At 46.0% G+C, this 22,087-nt stretch overlaps 1 protein-coding gene across 1 annotated transcript; it reads right to left on the bottom strand.

Moving 5' to 3' along the window:
- Positions 1-1,674: 1,674 nt before the first annotated feature.
- CCSAP (centriole, cilia and spindle associated protein) lies at positions 1,675-12,148 on the bottom strand. The gene is made up of 3 exons (XM_054399190.1): positions 11,854-12,148; positions 3,612-3,895; positions 1,675-1,848 (listed from the first exon to the last, which is right to left on the bottom strand). Exons 1-3 carry the CDS (start codon positions 12,146-12,148, stop codon positions 1,675-1,677), a joined length of 753 nt encoding a protein of 250 aa, XP_054255165.1.
- Between the last annotated feature and the right edge of the window lie 9,939 nt (positions 12,149-22,087).

The raw sequence follows: 22,087 nt of genomic DNA, 5'->3' as shown, positions 1-22,087 counted from the left end.
CTGTATTTTTATATCATTATGCTTAAAGGATAGGTAAAAATCAGGTTACAATTTCATGGATTCTGGGACATCTAGTAAGATAAAAACTGAGAGTAATGAAACCTCTACTGATGTAATGCAATTAACACTAGGAGGCAGCAGTGCTTGATCCCTTGGCATGGTTACTGTTGTTCAGTAACACAATGGAACTTTTCACTAAGCATGTAACTCTGTGTTGCAGTAGTAATTCTAGAATCCTGCTTACACACTGAGGTTGTAGAATGAAGCTAAGACTAGTGCAGGTTTCTGCTTCAGAAGTGCAAGTGTGCTTCTTGTGAGAAGGTGTCCAGTCTGTAAAGCAAGCTTCAAAACAATTAAACTGAGATAACCCATATATGTAACTTAATACACAACACATCTGAACAAAACTTTGAAGCTCACAACTACAGCAATAATCCGCCTAAAGCTTAGTTATCAAACTGAAAACATCTACAGAAGCTTGAGGGAAAAATACCCACTGAGGATCTCACAAACAATGACTGTCTCACTATGTAGAAGTAGGACCTACAAAATGAGTGTTCAAATTCCGTTATATATTCTTGTTTACTAAGGGTGCACCTCTCCTCCTTCCCCCTAGCACTCATCCCTCTGTAGTAAGGAGTTCTGCACCAATTTTGAGAGGCAGAAAGCTACCCAGGACTTCATCTACAAGTTCTATCAACATGATTTTCAAGTTTAAATCTTTAACAGTGTACTTGCACAATGCCACCAAATGGAATGCATATTGCACTCCAACCTCCACTGAGCATAATAGATACTAAGTGTTAAAAATAGACTTCACTAGACAGGAGCCAGCCCTCTCCTTCAATAAATGCATTTACATGGTTAAGCATAGAATGAATGTCACCACAAGCTTAATACAGTGGTATAACTTGATACTGGTAGAACAAGCAACTGCTTACTGAGTAGCAGCTATCGGATGATGATTGTCTACATCAGTTATTTGGTACAACAGGCACAGCAATAGCAAAAGAATCCTGTAGCTCTTTCTTGCTCTGAAAATTGGTAGTTTGTTCTAACAACCTTGGAAACCAATAAAAGTTAGCATCAACACAAGGCTTTTTGAAAGCTTGTACATACAGACAGTACTTAGTATTTGCCTGCCTAAAGCACCTACATTTATTAGTGCTGTTTACCAGACCCACTGGCTTTCCTGCTCTGTGTCTGTCTAGACTTATTTTGGTAGAAATATTAAATCAAATAGTACTATAAATGTAAAGGCACCTCCATCACACCTTTAAAAGTCTTTCCCCAACACTACCTCCCCATGACCTGGACTTTTAAAATAAGGGACAACAGATTATTTGGGACCAAGATCCAAAATGGGTTTGTTTTGACTTCTGGTATGCTAGAGTTCACCCCCTTCCCACCCCTAAAACGAGTCAACTGAAACATTAGAAAAGTTCCCAAAAGGGGAATTGTTTAAAAGTTTGGGTAGCTGTATCTAAAAGCCTCTTCAAATGTTATGGCTCCAACAATACACCCCACTGTGAGGTAGGTAGCCAAGATAAAAATACTGTAACAAATATTTTAATAGCTGGAAACTCCCTATAAAAACCTTGCATAAGTAGTTTGGTTCCTTGCACCAGTGTCCTGATATGCCTAATTTTTGACAATGCCCAAAGGAATCCAAATTCACCGAGCTCTTGCTGAGTAGCATCTCATATACTCTGTCATCCAAGGGTTATCTGGTGGGGAGGGCTTTATTTGCCAAGCTTTCTCTGCTTCTGCTGATCGTACTCGCCTCTGAGAAAGCTTCCTTTTGTCCACTTGTCTCCTGTTCTTTGCTCGTAGAGCAGATTCGTGAATCTAAAAGACCAGAGTTAGTATTACAGAAGGAAAACAGCCTAGGAATTCCCCCAGGAACACTGAGGATCAGTTTCTATTTGTCCCAGTCCCATTTTGTTGCAAGATCATATTTTCTTCTGCAATTTGCACCATTAACAGAAGCATAGAATTTTTTTATAATTCCCCAGATTCTACTCCACATTATCTTTCCCACTTCACACTACTAAATAATTCCAAAAATCTTGAATGTTTTTCAGTCTTACTCTCAGAATTGATTCTTTAGAATGCTATTTCTTTAATTTAAAACTCAAACATCCTTCAATCTGTTCAAGCACCCCTTAAAAATTAGTAAAACCAATCCCTAGAAACTCCTTACTAGACTGAAGAATTTAATTTTGACATGCTGCAAACACACCTACTTATATTAATAATTTATCATACTTATGCAAATATTTGCACAAAAGGTAATCTTAAGAGACAGCTTCTGTTTGGTTCCTTCTCTCTCCAGATTTAAAACTGTCTCCTATCTGAATTAGGGAATAGTAACACCTTTCAAACATTCAAGAAAAGTGACCTAAGCTAGGCAGTAAGTAGTCAGTTCCCACTTAGAAGCATCCTTATTGATAAAGCACTCCATAGCAGGAAGTGTTCCAGAACTGTCCTGCCCAGTCACTCCAATCTCAGGACCCAATTTTAGAGGATTTGTTCCTGTTTCTAGCAAAAGAAATGTTACAAGTCTTCAAAAGAATAAATATCTCTGCCCAAGTCAGGCATCAGCCTCTGTTAGGCTTCAAACAACTTATTTCCACCACTGGCCAAAGCTTATTGATCCAGTAACAGTGTCCTTTATCAGGAAGGGCAGCTTCTTTCAAGAGCTGCAAAGCCTTTCTAATTTCCCTCCCAAGGATTAAGATGTCCAGGAAGGAAAAAACAATGCCTCAAATCCTTTCCAAAACAGCCCATTAAAAGTGAGCCCTATCTTACACATCCTTACACACCTCAATCCTCAGGTATCTTGGGTCATAGGTTCAGACTTTATATTAGTAGTAAGATAAAGACAAGACACTGGCAAGGATACATTAATGATGGATTTACCAGCTTGGAGAGTTATAGAGAAGAATTTGATCCATTGTAGTACTCCAACCCTAGTGCTTCTTGATAAGCCAGGAAACAGTCCCCACCACAGCAGAATCCTGGTGCTCTCCATAACCATATCAAATTTTTGTGCTGTTTTGCCAATATTTACATCAATCCTGCAATCTATCAGCCATCTGATAGGCCGTTCTACTGTCAGCAAAAGGTTCCCTGCTGGCAATTCACTGGAACAGGCTGGTAGACAACCATTTTAGCAGCAAGCATTCATACCTTCTCCTATATTCCTAGGAAGCGCCCCAGCAAAAGTCACTCACAGCACAAGTGCTACCCCAGCGTTTATATACCTGCCTGCTGTGAGATGCCTGGTGCTAACTGCCTGCTGCTTTTCTCTTGTTTTGATGAAGTTCAGAATGCAGAAATACATTTATAACAGCCAGTTTTGCTGGTAGCGCTGCAACAGCCAAAGACAAGATAGCCAAGTTTTAATTGTAACTTGCAAGTATTATGGGAAGTTTCAAAACTGCTTAACAGTTAAGAGCTATTTGATTTGGACATGTCAGAATTCTCCAGGTTTATTGCTAGAATCTTCAGGCATCCCTGAGAAGTTTTACCTAGGTATTAGGTATGTCTTAGGTATGATATTAGGTATGAGGCCACTACCCTTTAACCAAACAGAAGCTTTCACTTACTTCGTTTGCTGAAGCAGAAGCACAGACATTGTGCGTTTTCTGGCTTCCAGTATCTGTCTGTCTTTCTCCCCACCCATACAGAGCAAATGGATGTTTATTCTCCTTTGGTGCATCTGTCTTTGGAGGACTCTTGGCTGATCTTCGATCATTACGACTGGACAAGGCACTTCGACTCGGACGTCGTCCTGTACGGCTAGTTTTGTCTGCTTCCTTCACAGAATTGTGTTCCACAGTTTTTTCTTGCTCTTCACTCTGTTGCTTTTCTTGATCCTCTTTTTCTTTCTCTAAAGAAAATAACAAAATAGAAAGTTATACTTTAAGCTGCCAATAACAACATATTAATGTCCAATTTGCACAGCCTCTCTTACTCCATCACTGAAGCTGTGCTTTTTAGAAAAGAAAGAAATCATTACTTCCTTAGCAACAGCTGTACACTGCGCTTCATTCTTACACCTTCATTCTTTTTTAGTGACTACAGTATTTCCAAGTCCATCCCTCTATACTTCAGCATTCACATACCCTAAACAAGCCTTTAACTAGTAAGGCTACAGATACCAGATAGCTCCTGACAGTATTTTAAATACTGTTTTCTATGATCTTCTGTATTTGCCGTTTCATCCTTCCATCATTCAGGCAGCAAACAGATGGACTGCTGAATGCCACATAGACCCTGTCAGGCAGTCAGAGTTAAGTTTGATAAAAAACACATGCAATAATAAATCCCTCATATTATAAGCTTCCACTGAAAGAAAAGTGATTCATTTTCAAGCTCCCTGACTGTACATACATCTTCATTACAGTTTTCTGTTTATGGAGCAGAGGGCAGTAGCAAGCAAAGACTTAGGAAGTGATAGACATCACCCTTGCTATCTGTTCTGTCAAGTATGTTTTATGCTTAAAGTACCACACTCTACGGGCAACACCCTTCAAGGCTCATTTCCCCCACATGCTTTTTAAATCTTCCCTCAGAGTCCAGTATTTGTCCTCTGAGCATTGAATGACTGTAGTAGGGTTTGTGAAAGACAATTTAAAGTCTGTATCATTGTTAATTTGCAGATTGTAGATCAACATTGAAGGCTGAATCAGCATTATATAAGACATTAAAAAATAAAACCAAAGGGAAACAACTGTCCTGTAAGATCCAATCTTACATTATAGAGGTATGCAGGAGCTAGTCTTCCATTGTTGGTGCCTCACAGTCTTAGACTTTAGGCAAGGGAAACCAGTATATCATAAAGCACTGCAATACTTCATAAATCCTAGAATGGCTTAGGTTGGAAGGGACATTAGAGATCATCTACTCCAACCTCCCTGCCATGGGCGGGACACCTCTCAGCTAGACTTGGCTGATCAAGGTCTCATCCAACCTGGCCCTGAATCTAAAGGAAAGGCTAGTAAGAAAGTCATGCCTTACAATAAATGTTTTAAGTCATTTTTAACAGGTCTGGCTTGTAACATCACTGATACAGTAAAGTGAATGCCCATGGATAAAAATTACTGACTGGAAAAGAATGGCAAATATTTTTTCCACCTTTGAGATATGTAAGATGGGTTGTCCAGGGAGGTGGTTGAGGCCCCATCCCTGGAGGTGTTTAAGGCCAGGTTGGATGAGGCTCTGGCCAGCCTGATCTAGTGTAAGGTGTCCCTGCCCATGGCAGGGGGGTTGGAACTAGATGATCCTTGTGGTCCCTTCCAACCCTGACTGATTCTATGATTCTGTGATCTGTAAAATGCTGACCTGGTGACAAGCCATCAGTTAATCTAAAATAATGTCTTTATCAGTGAGCTGGATGAGGGGATCAAGGGCAACCGCAATAGGTTTGCAGGCTTGCAGCAAGTTAGACCCGAGTGTTCATCTGTGTAAGAATAGGAGGGCTCCACAGAGGGATCTGGAGTGGCTGAATGAGTAGACCAAGAGCAGCTGCATGAGGTTCAACGAGGCCAGGTACTGGATCTCACACCTGTGTCACAACAATCCCATGCAACGCTCCAGGGTTAGGAACTGTGGCTGGAAAGCTGCCTAGCAGGAAAGGAGCTGGGGTGTTGGTCAATAGCCAGATAAGCAGCATGCCAACCAGTGTGGTCAGATGGCCAAGAAAACCAGCAGCATCCCAGCCTGTATCAAAAAGAGCATGGCCAGCAGGACTAGCCTTGTACTGAGAACTGGTGAGGCCATACCTCAACTACTGTGTAAAGTTTTGAGCCCTCACTCTGAGGTCCTGGAACATATCCAGAGAAGGGTCTAAAGAACAAATCTTATGAGGAACAGTTGAAGGAACTGGGTTTTGCTTAGCCTGAAGAAAAGGAGACTCAAGGCAGACCTTATTACTCTCTACCTGAAAAGAGATTGTAGCAAGGTGGCAGTCAGTCTGTCCTCCCAGCCAACCAGTGACAGGACAAGAGGAAATGGCCTCAAGTCATGCCAGGGAAGGTTTAGATTGGATATTGGGAAAAATTTCTTTGTTGAAAGGGTTGCCAAACATTGGAACAGGCTGCCCAGGGAAGTGGCTGAGTCACCATCCCTGGAGGTATTTAAAAGACCTAAGAAGTATAATGTGGTGCTTAGGGACATAGTTTAGTAGTGGACTTGGATGTGCGAGGTATATGGTTTGACCCAAGGTTCTTTTGCAACTGAAACGATTCTATGATTCTAATCAAATACACTGTTTGCAGTGCATTGGTGAAAGTATTTAAAAAAAATACACAGAACCCTGGTTTATTTCTCTGTCCTGCAAATCTTCAGTATTAGTGTGGACAAGCTGGAGAAGTGTGCCAGACATGGAAAATAACCCCTAAGCACGTGGGCACAGACAGACATGATGATCTGAAGTCTGCAACGTAGGTCAACCACAACTTCTGTATAAACAGCAACTAAAGCCTTTTATTAGCTAACAGCACAACAGCCCACTAGTGATTCCCTTCAAGTCCACCTTTGAGCAATGGATACTGCTTTCTGCTAGACAGTGATCTATTCAAACTCTGCTGACAACCATGATGGACTTGCAAGTTTCCTGCCCTACCATCTATTTCTGGTTGTGATAAACACCAGCTACAAGCTGCCTCTGTTCCAAGTCTCAGCTTTCAGCTGCCACCACCACCATACAATGGTACATGCAGAGGGAATTTCTCTGATAGCATAGGAATTCATCTAGTTTAAGGCTTGTTTGCATATTGAGAGGCTGACCACAAAGAAGAAATTTCACCTAAGTGTCTTCACTAAAAACAGAAGGGCTTGCCAGTCTTGTGACACAACAGCAGTCATTCTTGTTAACTGCAACGACTCAGCTAGTTGAGCAAGTACATGCTCCTGAAACTGCTTTAATTTCATTTCTGCATCCATGCAGCTCTAATGAAATGGAAGTTACCTGCCTGGCACACTGGTTGAGCATCCAGTTAAGCACCCATTTACCTTTGCACTCACTTGGTGCTTTTAGGCTAAAGACAAAGATTTGTCACATAAGGTAAGCCTCACGCTCTCTTGCTAGCTTAGTCTTGCCAGCATGTTTTCAACTTGCTGCCAACTAGCACAGAGGCACTGGTGTGGGGCCCTGTTCAGGCTAGCCTGTACACACAGGCCTGACAAGCTGTGCAGGTGTGGCATTCAGCTACAGACAATACTGCAGTACAGCTGAGTATTTGGTCAAGAATAACCAGCAATGTTGAGTATTTGGAGCTGTATTTGTTAAGAGTTCAGTTGAATCTTCCCACAAAACTCACTAGGATGTACCTCCAGCTGGTGCAGAAATAATTGAGCCAGCTTGTCCCAAAATAGCAATAAAAGCATATGGGTAAATGGCACACAGAGTCCTGGGCACAGTCTTACAGTAAATGCTGCATGCCAGAGCACACTATAGCACCTTATGAGCATCATCTGCAGCTATTTCAGTAGATTCACTCCTATAGTGCATAACAGATGTTGATTGGTGAAGGCACAACACAGGTATCTTTAACAGTTAAAGCCTTTTATTTAAAACTATAGTTACACACACACACATTTCCCCCCACCCTTTTTTTTTCCAGGAAGGTTGAAAAGCATCAGTTAATAGCAGGGAAATATTCAGACCCAGCTGCTAAGGGAGCCCAACCACCAGCAACACCTACCCATGCAGTGTGACAGCTCCAGCAGACACAGGAAACTGAGCTGACAGGCTGCAGCATGATAGGGATTAAACAGAAGAGGGGAAAAGCTAGGAACACGGAAAACCGCATCACAGATGCTAAACAGAGTGCACTGGACAGGAGGGGATTAAGTGCTTAGCAGGCAGAACAAGGCTGCCAGGCCCATCCAACACGGCTGCTGAAAGCTCCACCCCAGAAGTCACTTCACTTTGCTGCATTGTCCATCTTGCAAAACAGCTTCTCTCCCAAGCAGGAAAAGCTTTAATGGAGCTGCTTTCCTTCTCACAGCACTGCATGCCCTATGGGGCTCTGCTGATTTACTAGAAGTATCAACAACCTTCTGACTAGACTCACAGGTCCTAGGGATCAACAATGTTATCATCATATAGACTACAGATTAGTAGAAAGTACAGCTGAAACAGATTGCAGTATTAGTGCTTCAAGACAGATCTTGTATGAAGTCGCATTGGAGCCACCAACAACACAGCAGTTCATAGTTAGATTCACACAAGCTTCATCTGCAGCAAAGTTCAGAATGCAATGACTACCTTGGCTTGATAACAAAGCTTGTTTCCAACCCAAAAAAAAAAAAAACCACCACAAAAACACCAATGCAACACCAGCCAACAAACAAACCTGGAGCAACTCTGAATCACAATACTGCTATAAACCCCCAAACTGACTGCCACCACCACAAGCCACTCCTCCCCAAGTTCTTGGCCCAGAAAATACACCTGCAACATCATGGCAGACAGGACCACAGAACAAGTTTGAAATTGGATCTTCTGCTGAGTTGCACTAATTCATATCAGTCACTTTCCAACTACTGTGTGGCAACTGCTGTGACACCAGCTTGTCACTGCTGTCATTTAAGACCTCTGCACAAAAACACTGCAGGCAAAATGGCAATAAGGATTGATATATGCCTTCATCCTGCACACATGTGCAGCAGTAGCATTTCACAAGCAACAGGCCTGACAGCAGTGCTGCTGCCAAGTGCTCCTGCCAAGAGCTCACTAAGGAGCCACTGGGTTCTGTTGACAGTTTTGAGGATGTGTCAAGCTAGACCAGTTGATTTAGGTCAAGATTTTGTTGGATTATGTTTAAAGCATACCTATGCCTAGGCACATTCTACAGAGTAGTTTCACAAACAGTTATTAGAAGTGAAGTGCCAGAAGGAACTGACCTAAAGATGCCATCAAGCATGCTTTAATGTCACTCAGCTGTAGCTCGAGTGTGAGAGACAGTGACAAACCATGTTTGTCCTGCATTCTCTCAGGTGTTCACATTGGTAGTACTCTAGAACAACATCACTAAACCTTGAAATCAAGCTTTATACATAAGCTTCCAAGAGGCATACGAAAATCATTTACAAACTGCTTTACAGTCACACACAGGCTCATCCTAATGAGGAAAAGAAACAACCATGGTCACACACACCATTACAAATTGGCTTTAGCTCAGCTACTAAGCAACATTAGTGCTCACTAAACACTTGGCCATAAGCACATTCAATACCACTTAGCCAGAATTCAGTTTTCCCACAGAATAGAGGGAAGCAGCAGTAGCCAGGTAACAGCCAGGATCCTGCAGCATGTGGGTGGATGTCAGATTCAGAAGACAAAAGATGTCATCAACATGAGCACACTCAGCTACCCTCACAGCACTTCAGTGTAATTAAGTTCTTCCAGAAAAAGCAGTCAAATAATGGAAGATTCATGGAGTAGCAGTTTCTATGTTATCTCCTCTACATGTTTTAATTAGCTAGCCACTAAGCAAAAGAAAAATACATCCTTTTAATTGTCCAATACTGAACAAGTCACTTAATATATCGGTGTGTACGCTAATGTACAAAAATTTCCACTCAGTCCAGACTTGTTTTCAGTCCTTTTGATAGGAACTTGCAAAGCTCTTAAACACCACCAGAACTGAGAAGAACGTTTATCCTAAGACACTTGGCAAAGAAACGCATTAGGTGCAGATTTTTTCTCCCATTATAAGTATAAAATAGCAAGGATCTAATAGAACGTTAAGTATGCCCTTATAGCACTCGCAGCAAAGCTGCATCAGCTGAAGAGTAACAGACTAACAGGCTGCAGTGGCACCACACTCCCTTTGTCACTGAGATAAAGTAAGCCAGGACACGACTACGCATGCACCAGATAGTTACACCATCACTGACCACAGAAAACGCCTGCATGAGCAGCACATCCACAGCTATCAAGCTTTTATCCACTGCCAAAACTGACCCAGCCAGAATCAGGGTACCAAGTGACTCCAACCATATCACCTCCCACAGGAGTCAGGGAGATCAGAACAACGACTGAGCAGAGTGCCCTGGCCAGCAGCCCCTAGGCCTTGGCAATTGCCAGTCTCATCTAAATTGCAGCAGGCTACCTCCTCTACTCTACTGGCTCCATGAGCAGACAAATGAAATGCTGGTCCCTACACAACTCCAAGACTGGCATATGTTCAAACTGTATCAGAAAAGGTGGAACTGTTAAGTTCTGGTTGCAGCTTCAGCAGCTTCAACAGCTTCCACCCTCCTCTCACTTAGAAGCCAAGAATTCTAAAAAGAATGCCCATCAGGACACATCACCTTCTTCCATGCAACCATTCTCTGCTCTTTTGCAATTCCATAGTGCTTCTCATGGGGATGCTACATTCTTCTTCCACATACATTCCCCACTCTAACTTCCTCAAGACCTGCTTGAGAAAGCAAGATTAGATCACTAGTACTTTGTTACACACTGATTAACTGGGGGGCTTCCATCACTGCATAGCTTTGGGGAGGTGGAGTGTGCTACCCTGGCAGCTATATGCACCACCAAATGGGGGCTGGGTACCACAGGAACTGCCCCAAGAACTACTGCTCACTGCAAAACCTCACATCACTAGCACACTTGGAAATACCAGGCCTCTTGAACGGATGGCAGCATAGCTGACTAAAGCTTTTGTGTACCACAGTATTCTTAAGGATAATGAATTCAGTTTAGCCTCAACTATCAGAATACAGATAATTCTGGTAAAATCAGGCCCCAAAGGACCTTGAAACAGATTAAATATCCTGCCTAATCCAAACAAGCACATCTAACCCCAAAGAGAAAACATAAAATACACAAAACCAAAAAAAAAAAACAAACCAATCCAGCACAAGGCTTAGCTGAACAGTTCTCAAGGATTTTCCCTGCTACAGTACAACAGATATACAGCCGATCCAAAATACATTGTAAGTCACCAATTCATGGCCACCAGATAAAGTTCCTTCATTACAGAAAAGAGACAATACCCTATGGGATAACAAAATGCCAACTTGAGAAGCTTGATAGCATTATTTCTTGTCTAGCCACTCCACAGAGTTAACTATTGAGACTTCAAAAGGCAAGATGTGCAAGAAGAGAAGAAAATATCAGATCTGCACCTGCTTAGGCCTACAGTGGTCTGCACTCTGCTGCAAAGACCAAACCTCTGGTAGCATCATAAGCAAGGTATTCAGCTGACACAGATTACGTGTGCACGTTCAGGAAAGGAATCGTGTTAAGTGCCAGTCACTGGCACACAGTTCAACTTGCCACCATTTTTTGCCAGAGAACCAGCTTATATAATGGCAGAGATGCTCTGCTCCCATGGCAACAGTTTACATAAGTGGCTCTGACTCAGGCTGAGAGTTACCAACACTCGGCTCTTTAAAGAGACACCTCCGATGCCGCAGCTGCGGCTCCTCTGCGGGCCCAGCAAAGCTCCGAAGAGCAGTAGGTTATTGCCTTCAGTCGGCAGGGCGGGCACTTCGGAAAGTCACTGGGGCCCAGATGATGAGCTTTCACCTCCGAGCCCTCGATACTCTGGCTTTCCTACGCGCCCTATTCGGAGGGCGCCGAGCAGGAAGCCTCGCACTCCTCCCCGTCTGTTTGACACCGGGGACCGGCGCCTCACGCCGCAGCAGGGCCGCCCGGATGGAGCCATCTTAGACGTTCTCCCGCAGCCTGTCCGCTCGAGGGCGAGCGGCCCCGCCGGAGAGGCGCGGGGACTCGAACCGCAGGCCCACAGCTCCAAGCTCACCGGTGATGCCCACAGCTCCAAGCTCACCGGTGATCCCCACACACACACTGCCCCCATTACTTACCAGGGCTCGCCCGTCCCGGCTCGTTCGGCGCTGGCGCTGCTGCTTCTTCTTCCTGCGTGGCTGCGGGGCTACCGGCGCCCGGTGGGGAGGGGGACCCGGCGGTGCTGCTGCCGCCGCCGCTACCGCTGTCCTGCTCCCAACCGTCCCACAGCCAGGGCCGGTGCGCCTGCTCCAGGAGGCGGCGGCTGAGGCGATAGCGCAGCAGCTCTAGGTAGCAGGCGCTGCACGATTCCCATTTGGGCTCCTTGAACCGCTTCATGTACTCCGTCTTCACGCGTCGCGCTGGCACCACCATGGCGAGGCCGGCAGCGGCGAGTCGCCGCCTGCAGCCGCCGGCGGCCGAGTCCGCCCCCTCCCGCTGCAACGTTTAAATCCAAACAGCGGCGCCCGGCGCCGCCCCGCCCGGGCCGCGCCAATGGCGGCGCGGCGCAACCACCGCCCCCTGCCCACCCGTCAGCATCTTGCTGGCGTCACGGCGCGCGAGGCCTGTCGTGCGTGCGGGTTGCGGTGCGGGGGCAGAGGGACCCAGCTGCCCCCAGAGGGGCTGAGATAGGCTTATAGAGTCACACGATGGTTTGGGTTGGAAGAGATTTCTAAGGGCCATACAGTGCAACCCCCTTGCAGTGCGCAGGGACATCTTGAACTAGATCGGGTTGCTCAAAACCATATCCAATCTGACCTTGAATGTTACCAGGGATGAAGCACCTACCACCTCTCTGGGCAACCCGGTCCAGTGCATCACCACCCTCATTGCAAAAAAATTGTTCCTTATATCAAGTCTAAATCTACACTCTTTTACATCACAGCCGTTACCCCTTGTCTTAACTGCTTAACAGGCCCTGCTAAGAAAACTCTCCCCATTTTCCCTCTGGGTGCCCTTCAGGTACTGAAAGGCTTTTGTAATGTCCCCCTGGAGCCTTCTCCAGGCTGAACACCACCAACTCTCAAGCCTTTCTTCATAGAAGAGGGGTTCCAGCTCTCTGATCATGGCTCTCCTCTGGACCTTGTCAAGCAGGTCTACATCTTTCTTGTGCTGAGAGTTCCAGAGCTGGACACAGTACTCCAGGTGGGAGTCTCAATAAAGTGAAAGATAATTAAGTGGAATAAAATAAAAATAAAAATAAAAATAAACCAAAGTACTGCAGCACCAGCAAAAAGCCCCCTCCTACCTTTTTGGAGCAGGAGCTAGTGCTAGGCACAGGGCTCACCCAGAGCAGAGTCCTTACTGGTAGATGCCTCAGCACCCAAGGTTCCCTGTCCCTCCTTCACCAGAGCTAGCCCTTTTCCATCCCCAACTTGCGCCTACAACCCCCCCCCCCCCCCTCCCCTCCGAGGGGGAGCCATAGCTGGGCCACAACAGGATTGAGGGCACCTGTTAAAACAAGCACCCTCCAGCAGCCACCTGCTTCAGCAGCCCCACGCTCACTGTAGGGGTAGTGGAGCCCGGGGTGCTTCGCTGGCACCCAGTGAGGAAGAAAACTGTCCCAGCTCCCTTCTGAGGAGGCAGTGTGACACAGCTCAGCCCTGGCTAGGTGACATTTAAACTACTGAGTCTGTGCAGTATGTCAGAACTGATGCATTTGCAACAAGAAATCTTTTTTCGTGCAACACCACACGGGGGTCATTGCTGATTTAAGCTCCGTTTCTGCAAGACAATGAAGATGGGTAGCAGCAGGGGCCCTGCAGAGGGGAGGCAAGGCATCTGCAGCAAAGGGACCTCTCTGCATTTTGTGCTAATCTGCTTTAAAAATCCATCTCCAGCAAACACTGGAATAGGATTCGCTTAATCCAGCCTTGTGTTAGGCAGCCGTGGTCGCTAGGGAAAAGAACTGCTTCGGAGGTAAATACAGAAAGCATTGCAGCCTCTGCAGCCAGCCTTTGCCCTCCTCTCATGCACCCATGCTGAGACACAGCCATGCTGGAGTGGTGCTGCATCAGTTCCTCACCAGACAGCTGCACCCCACAGCCCTTGAGCGATTTCTGGATATTTCTTTTTCTCTCTCACACTCCATATTTAAGGTACTGCACCCAAATCATGCCCTTCTGGAAAATGACTGTCCTGGGGAGGGGGGGTTGCTGCAGTGCCATCACCACCACAATACAGACACTTCACAACACCCGTCTGAGAGCAGACAGCTTGATCTCCCTCGTTCCGCTTCAGCCCTCTGCCTGACAAATTGCAAGCACCACATTTTAGGTAACTGCAAACCTGCTTTCCCTCCACCACAGGCGGCAGGTCTCTCTGCACAGTGACTCTTCAAGCCACTTCTCCAACACACGGGGGCACTGATGGATTTTCAGAAACAGTTCTAGGAAACTACTTTTTTTTCCCCCCCCCCAAATAAGGAAGCAAACAGTATTTTTTGCCTCGCCTCGCCTTGTGCCTCCCCTAACTGGGACAGATGAAAAAATGCAAGCTGATATGATACACAGGCTAGAAAACACTAACTGGTCAGTGTAATAAAACACTGGTGGCTTTAATACGAGGGGATGGTAGTTATACACAGCACCTCTGCCTGTGCAGCAGGTCAGTTCAGCTAATGTAACCAAACAGACTTCATTTAATCAATGCTCAGATCAAGCAAAATACAGCTCTCAGTTTTCACATGGACCAGTTGAGTTTTTGCAGCACCGTGGTGTCTTGTTGTGAGGGGTACATGATGTTGCCTGACCTTTGCAGGAACGCTGGGATACTCCCCTCCAGCCCTCACAGCCTTTGCAGTTATGGCAACAGCAGGATATTAGGGAGATCCAGGGTCCCTCTCTGCAGTTCAGGAAAATGCAGTCAGGAAAGGCCAACTGCACTGCTGTCCAGGGCCTGGTGCTGCATGGAGGCAGACCATAGGTACAACTGCATTCATAAATCTATTAAGCTCCACTTTGAGCTTCTCCAGATCCCTTTGGCACTGCTGGCTGCTCTCAAGGGTAGGCAGCAATGGAGCTACAAGGGAGTAGAACATGGGCAGTGGAGCTACCAGGAAGACAGGCACAGAAGTAGCATCCCTGACATGCCTACCATCACACAACAGCTTCAAAAAACAGTGAGGAGCTCCTTCTGAGTGTGCCTTCTTGCAATACTGTACTTACAATGGTGCTCTGTCCAAGGCATACATAGAGAAGCCTTTCCTGGAAGAAAACTAGGCAGATGCAACAGTTTTCCCTCTCTCAGTGCTGCCCTGGTGATTACATTTAGGAGCTGGCTCGCTCATTCATTATACCCACTGAGGGCTCTGGTGGCAGCTGGGTTGTCCCCACTGCCTTCTTCAGTTGCCCTTAGTGGTACCGCTCAGGTTTCACTGCCCTCAGCACCACCTGCTTTAACAGAGGGCAATTCCTGGAAAATAACAGGGGACAATTGGTATAAAAACACCTGTAATTGAAGATGTCACTACAGAAGGCTGCTGTAGCAGCCCTGGATAGAGAGGACAGCAGATTGCTCCCCAATTAATGGGGACTTTCCTCCTCTGATACTCCATTCAGTCGTTGCAAACAGATGACATTAGAGAATTTCATATAAATGGGCAAGGTTTAGGATTGGCAGCACTTCCTTTCCTTCTAGAAAATGTTGTTTTGAGCCAACCTGTACAGTTTTCACTTCATAGTTGTGGTTATGAAAAGGCTGCTGTTGTTCTGAGGTATCATTTTACAGCAGCAATTGTTTATGGCTTTTCCTTTCCAAAAAACTTCTGTCCCCTATTTAGGAAGTGTCATGGTTTAACTCCCGCCACCACCTAGGAACCAAGCCTCTGCTCCTTCACTCTTCCCCAGTTCCAGTGGGAAAGGTAGGAGAATCAGAAAACAACATAAAACTCCTGAGTTGAGGTAAGAACAATTTAGTAACTGAACTAAACTAAATTATAACAGCAATAATAAAATATAATAGTTGTAATAAAAGTAAATATAGAAAAATGAAACCCAAGAAAAGACAAGGGATGCACAGCACAATTGCTCACCACCTGCTGATGGATGCCCACACAGCAATCAAGCCCTCCCAGCCACCTCACCTCAGTTATACACTAGCCATGATGTTCTATGGTATGGAATATCCCCTTGGCTACTTCAGATCAACTGTCATGGCTGTGCTCTCTCCCAGCTTCTTGTTCATCTGCTTGCTGCCAGCACAGGGGAAACTGAAAAATCCTTAACTTAGGATAAGTGCTACTTAGCAGCAACTAAAACATCAGTATGTAATCAACATTACTCTTCATATTACCCTGCAAGATGTCAGCACTTTGTGAACAACATAGTATTGTTAATAGCTGCCTCCACCCATCCTCTCTATTGTACCATACTGGTTTTAGAGCTGTTATCCCTTTGCTTGCTATCATGAGCCCCCAGCTGCCCATGTGCTGTGAGCTAAGCTGCACTTCCACCCTCTCACTCCAGTTTCTCCTTCCAGCCTGATGGTCTGCACACACATCCCACAGTGCTGGCTGGACTGGCATCATCTAGGCCTGGAAAATATCTGTGGACCATTTGTGTGAAAAGACCTGCAATAGAAGCATGCAGAGACACTCAGCATCTTGATGTTGAAAACTGCACATTTCTGAAGGCTCATGGAGCAGCAGTTGTGGCTCTTTGGGAGGTTCCCCACAGCCTGCCACGAACATTCTTGAGGCTCACAGTGCAGGAACTGATAAGCAATAAGGCCTAAGTCCCTCCAGGTCAATGACCATTCAAAACTAGCTTTGGAGCACATTCAGCAGTTCTGGGGGAGGATGCTGAGACATCTTGTCCTGAATAAAGCTCCTCCAGCTAGAGCCAGGAGGTTCTACATGTGCCAGGCAAGAATTATTTCCCCTTCTCAGCACAGGAGCTCTGGATGTTCTCAGTGTAGTTATATAAACATTATTATATTTTTCATCCTAATGATTTTTGGCTTTGATACCTCATGGCAGAGACTCCCATGGACTGAGAGAAGCCAATTATTAAATGCTGCCTGAAAGAGGAACTACAATATTTATTAGGCTGATACTAGCACTACAATTGCCTCACTTGCATATTTTGCTGGGGTCTCCCTTCACTGAAAAAAAAAAAAAGTAAAATCAAGGCATCATTCAAACTGTTACACTGAAATCCTAAACATGTTTTTTTCTCTTAAGTCATTTTTCCAATGAAGATCTAAGTTAACCCTCTTAGTCCCCATTATTGCACTCCTAGAGGTAGCAAACCAGGTTGAGAGTTTCAAACCAGATCCATGGGAGAGGAGTGATCAGTGCCAAAACCCAGGGGTCCCAATTTCCTCTACTATGTCCATTCAAATGGGAGCACAAAAGCTTCTCACTAGGAGGAGAGCAGCCCGGCCTGGGAAACAGTCTAATTTCTGTCTGAAGCAACCACAGTAAAGTCAACATCAGAGAGCTAACATGATTTTTATGCAAAAAGTAGCAGGTAATGAAAAATGAGTGCAAAAGTTGTTTGCAGAGCATGGTCACAGAAAGACACAGTAATTGCATGGGAAGTTTACAGATGGTTTGGACTCACAGTCTTTTGCCCTTACACCTCTCTGTGGCTCCAGGCAGTAGTGCAGGTTAGTGGACAGTCTGTATGCAGTAGGAATGGAAAATTACATGTCAACACATCTTTCAGATGGACAGACTGGCTTCCAGCCAAAGCAGGAGCTGTCATGATCTAAAATTTGGCTGCTGAATTATTGATTGGGTAGAGTCTGGAGACGAGAGAAAAAAAGGGGAAAGAAACAAACTGGTTTTCATAGAGAATCATATTTTTAAAAAATATTTAACAGCATAAAATCCAAACCAGCAATAATATTTTGCCAGACAGGGAAAAAAACACAGGCTTCCCAGACCTGTGAAATCTGCCTTCACCCAGGTCAGTGAAACTCTGCCAAATACTAGGAGTAGCTGTCCCAAATCAATTCACAAAACAAGCCATGGTGCTGTTAATAGAAGCCTGGTTAATCCTGCAGATGCAGGTTCTTTGGTTTCATGGGCTATTATCCCTTTTAGATCTGCACCAGCTGCCCACAGGGTAACACTGTCATGAGAGAAGGATCAGACAAGCTGGTTCAAATGCTCTGTGGGGCAGGTTAGCCACTGGTAGTGTAAAAATCCCTCAGAACTCCCAGATGCTGTTAACCAGAGTTCTGGGAAATTTGGTCATGGCCAGCATGGGCTGCAACCTGACAGGAAAGCCCAGCAACCCCTCTTCTGGCAGCTCTGAGCACAAATCCTGTTACTTATGCAAGTCTTACATTTTTCTTGGACCAACTTGAAGCTTTTTACCATTACAGTTTCGAATGGTTGTGCCTCCAACCACCCACAGCCACACAGTTTACAGCAACCGCAGCCGTTCCTCTGAGCCTTGTTGAAGATCCACACTTTCCATATACCTTTCTAAGAGATGGAAAGAGAGAGATACAGGTCTCTGGGCTGTGTGCTAGGGATGTATTCTCAGGAGCAATGAGAGGCATCTCCCACTGCTGAGTGTCCTCTGGCTGCTGCACCTCTGAGTCCTGGGTAGGGCAACCAGCAAGGCTGACTCTTCACTGTGCAATGTGGATGCAGCTCAGATCTCAGCTTAAAAACTCTTACTGTGGGCAAAGAACAAGGTCTCTACTGATGTCAGCCCTTTTTTCCCTCTCTCTTTTCTTCCTGGTTTCTACTCCAGGAGGTTGCACACCGCTGCTGACAGGTCAGAAGGGTTCTACCAAGGGAACAGATCTTAAGGCCAGCAGTAATAGGATGCTTACCTCTTACCCCCAGCTTTGGGCTGACTTTCCAGCCTAGGATCCCTCATCATTCCCCATGTACAGACCTGGCACCTGCCTGTCATGGGATCCAGTGTTGGTCCTGAATCTGATACCAGTCTGTGCAGTGATAGGTCTCAGTTTAACAAGAATTAATCTTAACAAGAAGTAACCTGATGGGTAATAAAAAAGGCATTGTGGAAAATAATTGAATGCTTGAAAAAACTTCACAGAATTTGCAATGAGAGGCCTGAGGAACAAGCCCAGCTCAAGTGCATATTTCTTAATAGGATTTTAAACACCAGAAATTAGTGTTCACTGTCAGTTCACTGTGTTCACTGTCAGTTTGTGAAATCTCTGTGATCTAATTTCATTATTCTGCCCCTTGGAAATGCTGGGCTTCAACACAGAATAAACCCCATCCCATTTACAGGCCTCAGTGGAACAACCATACACTTTGAGATCATCCATCTACCCTTTTTTTCTGAAACACCTCCAGTACCAGTTCAGATAAGCCTGCGTATTAAAAGCTCTTCCCCAGCCAACTTAGAGAAGCAGCCCTAAAGGACCTACTGGCTCCAAGTGAGGATGAAGCATGAAGAAGGATGCTTCAGTAGGGCATGGAGAGGGAGGAAGGCTATGTGGGGTAGCTCCCCAAGAGGTGATTCCCCTGCCCTTAAGTGGTACTTGGCAGTGTGCAGGAGTCCCAGCCTCTTGAGAGGGCAGTGCTGCACCCTTCCCAAGATTCAGTCCCAAATAAAGCCAGTCACATGAGGGCTCAGTCCTGAACAGGGACAGGGCTCAGCTGCTGAGCTGAGCCTCTAAATTGCTTCCAAAATTGAACAGGGGTATGAGAAAGAAACCAGTAAATGGTGGTCAGTACTGCAAAGGCAGGCTTGGAAACCATGAGCAGTAGGCTGTGGCCAGGCTGATTGATCCTCTTTCCCTCCATGCTGGCAGCTTGATTTGTCCTCACTTCTACCCATCTGAGAAAAGCACTGACTTGGAGGATGAGCACTCGGGCCCCATCTTCCCTGTCTGTCACACCAGAAGCTGCCACCTTCATTGCCTCTGTAAGTCAGGGCAGGAAGCACTCTCAGGGAGCCTTCCTACAAGCAATGTGATGGGAATGTATAGTCCAGGCTTGGGGAACAGCATCCTTAATATGGTCTCAGCCACTCTGACTGGCTGGAGGCTCCTGGGGGAGGAATAGAGCCCTTTATAAAATCACCCAGGTCCTCCCACAAAGGCAAACCTCCCCAGGCTTTAGCAGGGCTAGAATGAGGCTTGCTCGATATGGGAATTTTTTCTGTGCTTTGGAGATCATCCAGGCTTTCTTGGGTTTGACACAGCATGAGGTGGTGGCCTGTGCTGCGCATGACTTGCTGGGTGCCAGCATGGAGAGCCCTTTTTCAAGCAGCATGTGGCTCCTGTCAGCATCATTCTGCAGAGGAAACCTGCTGGCAGTACCTGCCATAGGCACCCTGCCCTGCTCCCTGCTTCCAGCCATCACAGTGATAGCACTTGCCTCAAAGGGGTGCAAACCAGTTCCACCACATCAGTCTCCATCTTTTTGCACTCCTCAATGGCAGGACCTGCAGCAGCTCTGCTTTGTTTTTCCTTCCTCTAAATCTAAGTGCCCATTCCTGTGCTAGACTGCTCAACTCATCCCATCTGCATCCTAAGCAGCCTCATTGGCCCCAGGAGCTGTGCATGGGAACCCCCGTGCTCTACAGTGCCAGCTGGAGCTGGACCCTACCCACACTGGGGCCACAGTGTGCCCAGCACCCACCATTTCTCCCCTGCCTTACTGCTGGTGGGGAGGCAGCAGCCCTGTCAGAGCTGACCCCAGCAGCCCTGATGGGGCTGGGTAAGATGTCAGGTCAGAGGTGTGTCATGTGTGAGTTGAGGTGACTGGTGAACCCAGATCCAGACCCAGCTATATCCTAGAGCTTGTACATGGTGGATACTTGGAGGAATACATGTGCCAGGCACCTGCTGGGATGTCCACTCCAAAAGAAACACCACCACCCCACATGGCCAACACGAACAAGTGGCAGAAAGGACAGCACTCTTCTAACAAGTGTTCCCTGCCCCAGCACATAAAAATAAACAAATTTAAAAACAAGAAAGTAAAATGAAGGAAAACATTTCAGTCATCTAGAGAGTGAGTCCCTGCCGTGCTCAGACATATAAACTCATTAGCTGCTGACTACGTGTCAGGGCAGCCACCACCACAGCAGCACAGCGGAGGGCATCACAAACGTGCTGGCACTCATGCTGCAGTTCCCCGTTTAGAACAGGGCAGTCGGGTGTGAATGCAGCCCCCCCTGAAATAGCACTTTGGAGGGGAGCTAGCCTGACCAGCCACTGATTTTAAAAACAGGGGCCTTGACCAAAATGTCACCACCATGAAAGCATTTTCTCAGGTCTCACAGAGAAGTGTTGTGATACAAAGGCATGAAAAGCATGGCACACCTTTAAATGGACATAAACAGTGCCATCAGCAGAGTGGGATCTATTTTTACTCCTTTGGAGTCCACAGAGGTGCAAACCCCATGTGTCCAGGTCTGGAGATCAGGTCTCCACAGCTAGCGAGAGGCACACAATCAGACTGGGAAACAGCAGTGTCATCAGGGTTCTTTTAGCCTTCAGCAAGAAGGAAGATTAAAGTCTTACCATGCCCCTTCTTTTGGCTTGGTAGCAACCCCAGCTAGCATCATGAGCACACACATACGTGCTAAGCACTACCAACCAGACATCAGCTTTGCAGTTGTCATTTTGGAAGTGGCCACGCCAGGTCCAGATTTCTAACCATGGATTCCCACCTGGTCCTGCCTGTGAGAGGTAGGTGGCAGTGATGCTGCCACAAGGCAAGTCAAAGCAAGACAAAGTGCTCTGGGAAGGGTGAGGCCCACACCAGCAACCCGTTGATAGCTGCTGTCATCAGGCCAGCGCTGCAGCAGAGGCTCAGCCCATCTGTCAGCACTGCTGCAAAGCTGCAGGGCTGGACACCTGCCATCTCCGCCTCTGGTCTAGCATTGCCCTGCACCTCACCACTCCTTGTGTGTGGGTGACATGCACCTGCCAACCCAGGCCTCCTCTGTTTCTGTAATTAAGCCATCAGCCTGCCTTGGGGGGATGGGTTGTCTGCAGCCATTTATGCTGTCCAGCATTTTGTAGAATCTCCCATCATATCTGGTGGTCTTCTTCACAACTTCTTGAGAGAAACCTAGCTGTTCAGTAAAACACAGTACCAATTTAAAATATAAAAAAGCAAACACTACAGCCATTTCCCTGTGCCTGTCCAGATTAAAATTTTAATACATCTATCTCCAGGCATCTGTTTCTCCTTTCTAGTGCTCTCCATCCTTCAATATTCCAGCAAAGCAAACTCCTTACAAGGACAGTCACCAAAAGGCCAGCCACTCTCTAACAACAGCTATGGGCTCTGTGCTGTCCTCACTTAAAGGATGCATCAAATCTGCCATAAAGTGGCTTGGCACTAGGATTTCAGTTCTCAGA

The sequence above is a fragment of the Indicator indicator genome, chromosome 2 (assembly GCF_027791375.1).
Source record: "Indicator indicator isolate 239-I01 chromosome 2, UM_Iind_1.1, whole genome shotgun sequence".
NCBI lineage: Eukaryota > Metazoa > Chordata > Aves > Piciformes > Indicatoridae > Indicator > Indicator indicator.
This window is presented reverse-complemented; position numbering and strand designations above follow the sequence as displayed.